This window comes from Scomber japonicus, chromosome 15 (genome assembly GCF_027409825.1).
Source record: "Scomber japonicus isolate fScoJap1 chromosome 15, fScoJap1.pri, whole genome shotgun sequence".
NCBI lineage: Eukaryota > Metazoa > Chordata > Actinopteri > Scombriformes > Scombridae > Scomber > Scomber japonicus.
Genome location: NC_070592.1, coordinates 20,174,751 through 20,187,052, shown reverse-complemented (window position 1 = coordinate 20,187,052; position 12,302 = coordinate 20,174,751). Strand labels below are relative to the sequence as shown.

General features: G+C 40.0%; 1 protein-coding gene across 1 annotated transcript in view; it reads left to right on the top strand.

Annotated features, from left to right (window-relative positions):
* Nucleotides 1-279: 279 nt before the first annotated feature.
* Nucleotides 280-12,302, top strand: part of hibadha (3-hydroxyisobutyrate dehydrogenase a) — a 23,143-nt gene continuing 11,120 nt past the window's right edge. The window contains exons 1-4 of the mRNA XM_053334507.1: nt 280-402; nt 2,828-2,982; nt 3,246-3,355; nt 3,542-3,663. Of these exons, the coding sequence (XP_053190482.1) occupies nt 330-402; nt 2,828-2,982; nt 3,246-3,355; nt 3,542-3,663 (460 nt within the window). The 5' untranslated portion in view covers nt 280-329. The remainder of the gene's footprint in view (nt 403-2,827; nt 2,983-3,245; nt 3,356-3,541; nt 3,664-12,302) is intronic.

Genomic DNA, 12,302 nt, shown 5'->3' with positions numbered 1-12,302 from the left:
ACATATGGAAATCATCTGCAGTTATGTGAAAAAAAACATTTAAAACAAAAAATACGCAATATATGTCATTTCGACGTTGTTATTTCTATTTATTTTACGTTTTTGGTGTTTTCGAGTGAATACTGTACTGACAGTAACAACTAAAGGGCATTAACAAGTAAAAAGGAAAGCACAGGATATCCCGCCTTTGGTACATTCTCATTGGCTGCGGGAAACCCATTCGAGAGCTGCGATTGGTGGAAATGCACAGTCAATCATAACAGGTCCCGTTCGGCTTTCCTGGCTTGACAGCTGTCACCGTACACCGAGGTCAAGGGGAGAGGAGAAGCATGGCTGCGTTATTGTTTAGAGGGTCTCGACATGTATTACAAAGGTGGAACAAGCATGTCGACTTTGCCTTTGGTAATGTATTTGCTCATATTGTCGGTATCATTGTTTTTAATACGTTTTCGAGTGTGTGTGCGGAACACTCTGTGCTCCAACATGTTGGCTAGCTTGTTAGCCCTCTGAAAGTATGAATGCACACTGCCCATGTTAGATAATTGATACAATCTGGACACAATGTCCCTGAGTTGGCCCACCTGCTGTGTGTGACCCAGTCATGCAATACCTTTCGGACAATGTGATTAATAGGCATGAGCAGTCTGAAATGTGAAGCTAACAGCAGCTATTTTTAACTAATAATGACCTGTTGGGTCACTATTAGCTACGTGTAAGATCTGTGTTGTGTCATCATTATATTACTCTGTTTTAATCTAGATGAAGTTATACACAATATAATAATTAGCTCTACACTACTACTATATATCCATGCATTAGCCTTGCTTTCCATCACTGTGACAGTGCTACTGCCCATCCTACAATGCAAGACACCCCTAACTATATTTCCTCAATCAGTAACAGTGCATATTGATTTGATTATAAATTAAATTTTAGGGAACCACTGGCCTGATCTTTTGTTGCACTGGTCCCAGCTTCCTCATGTGTGTTCAAATACATTTTGTATGTTTTTATGACACTGTTGTGAACTATTGTATGTTATATTTCCCTTTGATTTATCCTGATATTACGTTGTTATATGGCTACAGAATCTTTTTTTCTTTTCTATCAACTCTTTGTGTATCTGTTGAAAGTTGTATTGAATTGAATTTATGTAAAGGCCCCACAACTTGGGGCCCCAATATAGCGCTTCCCCTTTCCCTTAGTGACAGCTTTACTAAGCAGACATGCTTTTGCCCCAGTCACGTAGAGCAAGTTTCAAAGTTCATTGTAAAGTCTGCTAACAAGCGCTTCAAGGGGGTGGACGTGCCTGTGTGAACAAATTTCATTAACACCCGACAAATGTTGCCTTGCAGTAGTGTTTATACCAAGTGCTTTGACCAGAAGAGAGTCTGCTGTATTTGAATTTTAAAAGAATGATATATTTCTTGACTTCCAGTAGCCGCAATGCCTTGCACAGTATAATATATATAAGTATATTGTAATGGGTTGCATGGCCAGCAGGAAACAGATAAACTCTTACAATTCAATTCTCATGATTGAAGTAAACTGTGATTAAAGTCAATTAATTTGTGACAGTGAATAGTTGTGCTTATATTGCATGTTAAGATTTGTTTTGAAATGACAAGTGTTTTTAGTTTGCTCTTAAATTAATAACAGAATAATTAATCATTTACATCCTTCTTCTTGAATGTGAGGATTTTCTGCTTTTCTCTATTTCATATATTAATTGCAAATTGAAAATAATTTACAGTTGTTTTGAAATAATACACTAAACAATTATAAACAGTTATTGTTGCACCCCTACTTAGGGGGCTTCGGTTAAATAGATATATTTAGATAATCCAAAACTGGGTTAGAAAATGAGATGAGAAATATGAGAAACAAAGCTCACTTTATTAAATTTGGGGAAAAAAGTATTAGACAAGAATGTTGAAGGCGTATTTTATAAGAAGACTTGCTTAAAACCAATTTGTTAAAAAAAGGGTACAGTGACAAAGGACTTCAGTGTTGATTATGACACATTAAGGCCTGAGGAAGCATCTGTTTTTGTTTTTTGTTTTTAACTTTATAGCTCTTATCATTATTGTTGATTACTACATGTAAGTGTTTCATTGACACAAACTGTATTCTGTTAAGAGGAAGCACCATAGCATGAGTGTGATTGAGGCTTTCACTTCCACTCTATACAATTTATTTTAGGTGTTGGATAGTAATATATCTCAGTTAAAGGTGCTGTTTAAAACATTATTAATGAACTGACAGCTTTGTGGATTGGTAAGTATGTTGAGGGTGACTGAATTTAAAGTAGTCTTTCCGTTTCTGCTTCATTATCGAGGCTTAATCTTGTTGTAGTCTGGCAGGTTCATCGCCAGTGTTTCCACTCTGTTTAGTATCGTTAACCTGCGTGGACCTTGGCTGAGCCAGCAGAAACTGGGTGTAAGTTTCAGCATGAAGACTTGCTCTGTTGTTTATAATTGGAGCATATCCTGCTGGAAAATATTAGGATATCAGTTTGTTACTGTGGTGTTTTTTATTGCCATTTAATCTGATAATAATCAACCATGCAAAGTTTTTTAGAGCACTTCTAATGCTGGCAAATAGTTTTTGCTGAGGAGGCAAAATCAAAAACTAATCACCTTCACTGTCACAACTAAACATGATATTATTACATATAGCTACTGTATGTACGGACCTAAATCCTAAAGTGTTGGTCAGGGTGTTGAGTTTAGAAATGTTTGATTTGCTGGATTTGAGCTAAACAAAATATCACTCCCTCACCCCCACATCTTTAACATCCTCTTTGTTTTGTTTTTTTTTGATTTAGTGCGGTCAATGGCCTCAAAAACACCTGTTGGATTTATTGGTCTGGGAAACATGGGCACTCCCATGGCCAGAAACCTGCTAAAAAATGGTTATCCCGTTATTGCCACTGATGTCTTTCCTGAGTCCTGCAAGGATCTGCAGGACATTGGTGCCCAGGTAACATGCAGTCCGTAACATCGAGACACAACATTAACATATAAAGAATACACTCCATATTGTTAAGTATGTAAGCTGATGCATACACATAGATGCTTTTAAAACTCATTCAGTGAAACTTCTGAGAGCAGCTGCTAAGTAAAACTATGTGCTCTTTAGTCAAAATATTGTTTCATATTAGGGTTATAATACATTCATTTTATTCATGTAAGGGTGTTTCTTTCTTATTGATGTTGTTGTGTAATGATGACCCCAATATTCAGGTAGTGGACTCCCCAGCTGATGTGGCTGAAAAAGCAGATCGCATCATCACAATGCTGCCCTCCAGTCCCAATGTCATTGAGGTCTACACAGGCCCGAATGGCATCCTCAAGTAAGTGTTTAATTTAGTCTATGTAAGTAAGCTCACCCTGCCTGCTGAAAACTGTGTGTGAGAAGCAGCACAACAGATAACACAAGTCTTTAGTATACAAACAAATAGGCTTGTTTTGGGGCTGGTCTGAATTTATTTGATGCACAGTACATGAAGGGTTCATTTTTTTTCTTTTGCGTTCTTAAGGAAGGTGAAGAAGGGAACACTGTTGATTGACTCCTCCACCATCGACCCCGCTGTGTCAAAAGAGATGGCGGTCGCTGCAGAGAAGATGGGTGCTGTGTTCATGGATGCTCCAGTGTCAGGAGGTAACAGCCCACCCACCTTTTTTTTATTTGATTTCTTCATCTCCATCTCTCCAAATACTCAGGCTTGGTATTGTGCCAAATCTTCCATCTTCCATCCAGAGGTTACTTTTCATAGCGGAATCTGTTTTCTCAACAGATGGCAAGCTTCATACAAAGGAAATGAGAGCAAAGCAGTATCTGATTGCTAGATTGTCCATTTGGGAAAACCAATCACGGAGTTAGGCCTATGACCCCTCTGCCTTGCTTTTGAACTGTCCTACACTCTTTTGTATATCTAAACTATTGGACCTTTTGGGTTAGTGCTAGGACACGAGTTGTAATTACTGAGCAAGCCAGCCAGTAGGTGCCCTCTTGAGGTTTTATTGCTTCTTTTGACCGGGGGTCTTAAAGGCTAGGTTAAGGTTTTAAGTCCTCATTATGTTGGTGCTGTCTGCTTGTGACGGCTTCTTGACAGAGCACAGGATCACCAGTCGTCCTTAATGGGCTGAGCCGCGGTGGAGAATCCGGTGTCAGAGCTTTTCATGTTGATGGAGCCGTAATGGCGGGTATCCCATGTTAGTGCCTTTCATGTCAGATAAAGACTCATAAAGAGGAGAGAAACTGCCCTCACATGGAGTGCAGGAGAGGAGGGAGATAAGACATGAAGGAGACACATCGCAGTAAAACTGTCCATCTCTTTGTCTCTCTATGGCTTTCTCTCTTTCTCTCTCTCTCACTGTCACACACACAATTCTTTCAATTCAGGTATGCAGTTAAGGCATGCTACTTCCTGACACTCCTTCATATCTGAATGCGAGCTCTGATCATAGTCTACTTGCTTTCTTTAACTTTAATTCATGCAATACACATGGCAGTTCCCACCCTCTCCCATACAAACACAGACTTGGCCCACACTGGCATGTTTACCAGCTGGCGTCTGCAGAACAGACCAAGTGCAGTCAACAAGATCAGAGTCTTAAGCCAGTTACTCTCCCTTAACACACACACTGTTTACATACGATAGACAGTGAACAGTTTGCGTGTGCAGTCCACTGTGAAGATTCTTCCTCTCCTGTCTCTCAGCTAAGCCTCTTTTACTAGCCCGAGATGACCAATGATTTACCTGCTACCTCTGGCTTCCAAGACTTACTCTGTAGACACTCTTTTTTCACACACGTGCACACATGCTGGATGCACCCATCCGAGGAGCTAAGTTTCCATTCACACGCACTGGAATTTTTAACAGAACATGCAGAAAATTGGCAAAAGAAAATGGGAATAAATTTGTGTTTTCCTCCAAAAAATACTTTTTTTAATGATTTGTGTCCCAGTGATTTCACTCTGGGGTTTTGTTTTTTTTAATGGGCACATTAAAAATGTGTATAAAAGCAGGTGGCTTGAGACACACTTGGGAGTCTTCTCCAGGCATACCTATGCCATATCCATGAGTGCATACATTTAGTTAAGTGCACAAAAGCAGAAACTTCTCAGCAGGAAATTAATCTTAAGTGTAATTTATCAAGTAAAAGTGCCAAATATTCACTACATCTGTTTTATATTATGTCATTGCAATATCTTATATTGATTATTTGTAGGACAAAACAAGCAATTTGGAAACTTGTGACAGATACTTTTCACAATTTTGTGACATATTATCTACAAAACAAAATTATTTAATCCAAAAAATATTGCACAGATTTAACAACAATGAAAGAATGTATTCGTGTAGCCCTAACATTTTCAGCTCTAAGCATCCATGAAGGGAGGAAAGTTGGTGGTGATGGGGTGACCTTGATAAGCCAGGCTTAACTTTCAGAGACAGGTTTCCAGCATCTGGCAACTCCATGGGAAACAGCATAGTCCTGAATACCCCCACCCCCCCAACTTCCACATCTCTGGGTGGGATGTGACGTTACATGCTCTGTTCCAACCAGGAGATGGCACCCTACCCAAATAGGGCACCATCATAGTCATGAGGCTTGTGCAAGAGAGAAAAACATCAGCTGAGCTCGATGACCAGTAGTTGTTCTTAATGTAACAAATGTGACTAGTAACATCTGTGCTTTTCCTTCTATGACAAGTCAAAATATCTGCTGATATTGTTTGTCCACTTCATTTCTAAAAAAAAAAAAACTACTGGCTTTGGATCAGACATAACATTACATAGAACATTTGTATTAGGACTGCAACAAATGATTATTTCATTATTTATTAATCTGCCAGTTATTTTCTTGATGTTTTATTTGGTCTGTAAGATGTTAAAAAAAGAATGACTCAGAGACTAAAATTATGCCTTCAATTTGCTTGTCTTGTCCAGCAACAGTCAAGAATCATAAGATGTTCACTATTATAAATGTCAAAGAAAATATCAAATCACATTTAGTTGTTTTTTGGTTGTTGTTTTTTTCAGGTATTTTAGCTTGAAATATGAGTCAGACATTTCATCGATTGGTAGTTGTGATTAATTTTCCATTGATTAACTAATTGATTCACTGCAAATAATTGTTGCAGCTCTAATTTATATATTTGTATAAAATGTATTTTATAATATTTATTGACTTAAGGAACAGACTTAAAGCTATACTTGGCACATTTTTTGTGTGGAGTTTGTAATAACACAGCATTCAGTGTTGGCCCCTCTTCTCCGGCTCAAAGAGCAAGTATAAGAGAGAAAGCAGTGTGGTCGAGCGAGCTAGAGAGTGAATGAAGAGAGCAAGCGGTGCTGGCAAGAGCAAAGCCGTGAATCAAGTAAATAAAACATCATTTTCTGATTGTTTCAGGGTAGTTAGGTTCTGAAATACAAATATACACACCTGCATTTCCTCACATATTCACACAACTCTGCAGGAAGGTGCAGAATTGCCAGATTTTGTGTGAATGCAGAGCTTCATCTCTGATCTGCATGTGCATAACTCAGCCCAGACACACAGACCTACAGCTCTTTATACATCCATGACACAGAAACAGAGACCAGAGCACAAGAGAGAGACAAAGACAGTGATGTAACCTGGTTACTGCACTACAAGTCCTGACCTCACACCCTGTGTGCTGTTATTTAGTGGGGGTTACACACCTACTGCCCAAAGGTTGATGCCCAGAAGTGTCCCAAACACAGCAAAATAATAAGAAAATACAGACAGAGGGCAGAGTCTCCATAGAGAAATATACTGCCACACACTAGTGGGTTATAAGGGATGAGAGAGAGGGATTCTTTTTCCATGAGACATTGTTTTAGGAAAATCCTGGGGTAGGCACCAACCAGTCAAAATTAATTTTGTCTACTGGGGATAGCAACACTCCACTGACATTGCCCACTTGTTGTGATCACTGGTATTCTTAAACTTTTGCAGTCACAGCTTTTTCATTTTGTGGTTTCTGTATTTTTACTTTTAATTTTTGTATTTAGATTTCTTTTTTGATATAAAATGAATACTTTCGTGTGTGTGGTGTGCGAGGTGGCGTATTTTACACAGAAGTGTGTGTTTGTATGTTGTGTGCGTCACTAGAGGTTTGGCAGGCAACCGTGGGATCTGAATTGTGGAGTCATAACCCTTTTTAAAAAGCGCAATCCAAAAAACTTCCCTCGCCATCTTTCACTTTCTTCTCATGGACATCCCACTGGCTTCAGTCTTGCAGACTGACCAGTGTGCTGGCTTCAGCTCTGCATGACCCAGCTGTGTACACACACACAAACAGAGTTGTCCTGTCTTGCACAGTTATATTCACATAGAGACTGGTTCTTCAGGCATGCTAGCATTGCTTGCACACACACACTTCTACCACTGTCTGGTGTCATTAAATGTGTCCGCATGCAAAGTTGACCCACAACAAAACAAGCTCTGATGTCACAGGCCCAGGGTGTTGGCACAGTGATGGCAAAAATAGGAGGTCTGGCTAACAAGCGGCGGGGTCGTTAGCAGTAATTACCCAGAATGCCTGTGTTTGTGTCTGTGTGCCCATGGTGGGCTGCCACATTGCTAACGGACGATGGTTTTAAAAAGGCCCTAAAAAACCTTTCATTGTGTTTTTCCCAGCGCTGGGAAAGTCAGCTATCGGTGCAAATGAAAGCAAGAAGCAGTCTTGCTGTTGTGGGACCATGGGCAATCGGGCTAATGTTGCTTGTTTGCGAGGTCTTATAATCCTCAGCTAACTACCTCTTTAAGCTGAGTCTCAACACCACTCTAATCATATCCATACCACATCAACTAAAGCTTGAGTGTTGCAGTGTGTCATTTGCCGACAGTTTGAACGTCATCTTCCAGCCTATAGGATTTGTTTAAGCCAAAGCTGGCACCAGTTGGTTCACTCATCCATGCTGCCAGTCCACTCTACTGACTGAACTAGACTCTACTTCTCCCTCCAGGCCTTCAGGACCTGGGGCTGCTTCTGCAAAGATCAACTTTGACTACGGTTTTAGCAAACAGTTAGATTTGTGATAATTATATTTAGCTTATGTTATGTCAACAGTTGCTCAAAGTAGTTTAATTCTTAATCATGAAAATGTATTCTTGATCTTGGAAATAATAGTTTGACAAAACAGTCCCAGCCCAAGGTCCACTCGCTACGTTTTTCTGGAGCTTTGAACTGAATCACACACGTCTTCATCAGTAGATGGAGTTTGTTTTTTGTCGAACTACTATTTCCAACATGAAAAAGAGCTTTCATGCCTTTCTTATAAGGTCATACAGACAAGAAGGTTACATAATGCTATTGATCAAATGGCCACTGAGCTCTCATTTTAACAGATCCTGTGCTAATGCCATTTGCCGATTAAGTACCTGTGATATGGTTGAAAGCTCATGACAAAGCTAATCTTGTAAGCTAATGAGTGGACCTTGATTTGGGATTGTATTGTCAAAGTGTTAAACGGTTCGTGTTATGTTTCCTGAATAAATATCCAACTTTCAAACGAAACACATTTCTGCAACTACTTTGGGACATTCAGACATATTACCAGGAAACTCCAACAATCACACTTTTTAAAGTATACCCAAATGGTTACTGAGGTCCCTAAAAACTCACATTGCTTAGAAGCAACTTAAGTCACAAAGTACAAACCATGTTGTGCTTTTTCAGTCAATCGAAAGAAAATCATTCTACAACTTTTCTTTTTCTTTTTCTAATATTGTTTTTGCTCATTTTTGCCTTTTTTTTTAAAGTAACCAACAGGAAATAAAGAAGAGAGGAATAGGTATGACATGCAACAAAGTTCACTTGACAAACTCCAACTAGGGACATTGCAGGTATGCACCGTAACCAGTCGACAACCAGCGTGCTCCATTCTGCAACAATTTTGATCTGTAAACTGTATTAGTCATTTGTCAACCGAAATCAATTATGAAAACTTCCAGGTTTTATTAGCCTTTTTGTTAATTTGTCGATTTATCATCTGTGTGTCTTGGACTGTTGGGTGGACAAAATAAGACATTTAAAGACATCACCTTTATACGGAAGAGGAAAAAATAGTTAATTCTGACTTTTTTTCTCAGAATTCTGACTTTAAAGAATTCTGAGAAAAAAAGTCAGAAGTCACTTTTTTCCCCACAGTGGCCCTCTTCTGTACCTTTTAAGAATATACACATATACAGAAAATGTATAGACAAATACAGAAACAAATACTAAAACTAGAAATGAATCAACAGTGAAAGTTCGTTAGTTCAGTCCTACAACTGTTTGCTCAAAAAATAAGTTGTTGTGATGGTGGTGATGTAGTGACAACCTGATTTAATTTCCACAAGTCCACCTGTCAAAGGAAAACATTATATTTTAGCATTTTTGGCAAAATTGTTGACAGTACCTTTACACTAAGAAGCAGGACCCACCATAAATGATAACATGGCATACAGTAAATTTAGTGCACCTAGTAGAGAGTAGGGGATGATTGTGGACACTGCTGAAGACTTGCCCAACTCTGTAGACCAGTCTAACCTTTGTGAAACTTTCCCCTAGTACATATGATCAGAGGAAGTAACAGGAGAGCACTCAGGCCAACCTAATCCAGTCTGAGAAAGGGATTAAAACGAGGAAGAGTCTGAGAGCCTGAAGGAAGTTTACTGAAGGTTGGTGATGATTCTGTGACACAGAGTTAAGGAGTTAGGTTGGATGGGCAGAGGGTGTTGCTGTCGCACTCTGTCATTTTGATGGCTAACCAGCACTAGAGAGACACTGGCCTAGAGACCAGATTAGCATAACAAGCCTTTCACTGACGAGAGAATGGGGGCGGTAAAGTGACCAGGGATGGTGTTGATGGAGGGGGGGACTGATGGGGGTACTCTAGCCTATGCTCCAGATGGAGGTAGACCCACAGCAGCTGGGGACTGGCTCTCACATCTCAGCCCCTATGTCATCTGCTCTGTGTGTGTGTGTGTGTGTGTGTGTGTGTGTGTGTGTGTGTGTGTGTGTGTGTGTGTGTGTGTGTGTGTGTGCGCGCATGAAAACAAACAGTCAGCTGGTGTATGAGTCACACAAAACCTCTCTGTCCTTCAAACTCAACCCAAACGTCACACAGCATGTCACTCACCTAAAAGGAAATTACCATTCTGTCTGTATGATAGACAGTTTCTTCTTCTCCGTTGTGTGAGTGTGTTTGTGTATGTCTGTGTTCCTGCCTGCTAACAGCCTAATTGGGGATCATTATTAACTTGCTCTTTTCTAGATGAGTCTCATTGGGCCAGAGAGAGGATTGATTGTGGATCTCTCCTGCCCCCTTCATTCTCTGTCACCTAACATTGACCAGCATCTCCCCTACGGGATAGGGCAGTTACCGATGATGATGATGATGATAATGATAATGATGATGATGATGATTAAGACTGGCCTGATGGTCAATGGACGAGCATTGCAAACTAAACCCTTAAGGTTGTAGTAACCTAACAATACAAGGATCTACGCTGATGCTCTAAACTGATTTAAATCATCTTGGGTTTTTGTTCTTTTTTTTTTTTTTTTTTTTTTTTTCCCAAAACCCAAACTTTCTCCAGTCGCCTACTCGCTCTAGGTTCTCATGGAGTGTTTATGTGCAGGAGTCAGTTCTCATGGCTCTGTGCTCGTTAACTTGGAGCCGATAAAGAGTCTGTTTTTAACATAACAGAGCAGCATTAGCAAAGTTGGCAGATAAACTGTTGAAAGTGCTGATTTTTTTTTCTTTTTCCGTTTTTTTATGTGTGTGAGCACTTTTGGTTAACGCACACCCTTGTACCGTTTCACTTATTTACTCGATATCCGTTATTCTTTTTACAGGGCCTGTTTGGGTTTTTAATTTGTTTGAGAAAAAGATCTGCCCCTGGGTGTAATTATAATGGTGGACCACATGAGGCTGCGTTGTTGGCCTGTAAACATCCTACCCCCACTGGCGTACACTGCAAGCAGTCAACTCCCATGGACTCAAGGCTGTTACACCAATAAGTGTGAAGGCTCTTTCAGTCTGAATTATAGATGACTGCCACCGAGCCAAAACTTGAACCTTACATGTGAATATTGTTAAAGTCTTAAAAGAAAACAAAGTAGTGTATTGCCAGGGTCAGATTTTTTTTTCAAATCAATTCCATTTGAACTCAAAGGTGTGACACAAAATCTGACGTATCCCTATATCCCTCCTGGCATTCTTGCAGTAGTAGGAGCAGTTATGTTATCATCTGAGGAAATGAGGTGTTTGAAGCAGCTCTAATGGTATTATAGGTGTTATTTAGCTTGAAGTGTTTTTCCGTATAATCTTGGCGGGGGAGATATCAGGGTAGTGGCGTGTTGTCAAATGCGTCATTCATTACCAAACTCTGGGAACATCCCCTTTGTGAGTGTGTATGTGTGTCTGTGACTGCGTGTGTTGTTTGTGTAGCCTCATATTCACAAATGTAGTTTAATTTAAACCCACCACCAATAAAATGTGCCTACTGGTTTACATGTGGCTCGTAACTCTGAGACACGGCCTCAGAAGCGCCAACTGACGTCTTATTGGCGGCCCCACTCTGGTATCTGCACCTGTCCTTAGTACACACAGACACACACACACACATACATGTATACACAGGAACACACACAGCTACTGCATGCACATGTACACAGACATTCTCACTCACTTTGTACGCACAGACACCACTTCAAAAAGAGCTCATGTTTAAAAGGTTATAAGGCTGTCATGAATTGCTTTGGTTGATTCTTTTGTGTGTAATGAAAGAAGTGCTAATGAATTTAGTGTTCGCTACAAACCGGCCAAACCAAAGTTGTTCCTCTGATCTTCCTTTGCCTTCACACAACTGGTTTCACCCTCTTACGCTTATGGTTAATGCCTGACTGGCTGGATGTTTAGCATTTGTCCTAATAGTGTTTGATTGCCTGTCTATTAACTTGACTCATGTTGTGAGAGTGGATCAGATGAAGGAGCTGTGTACTTGTGTCTGTATCTGAATGGGAGCTAACTTTCACGGGCAACATACAACTGCACATTCACACGCTGTGCGATGCCTCTCCATGTGTCATGCAACATATTGTAGAAGCTACTTTCTTTCTCCTCTCCTCCTCACCCATGCACTATAGACATTAAAAGCCATAGAGTAGCTCATTAATAGTCCAGCCAACTTCAGCATCTGAGAATATTTGCATTGGTGGTTTTGGGGGTTTGGAGGTGGGGCACCACTACACAGTCAACCAAAACTTGTTCCTTG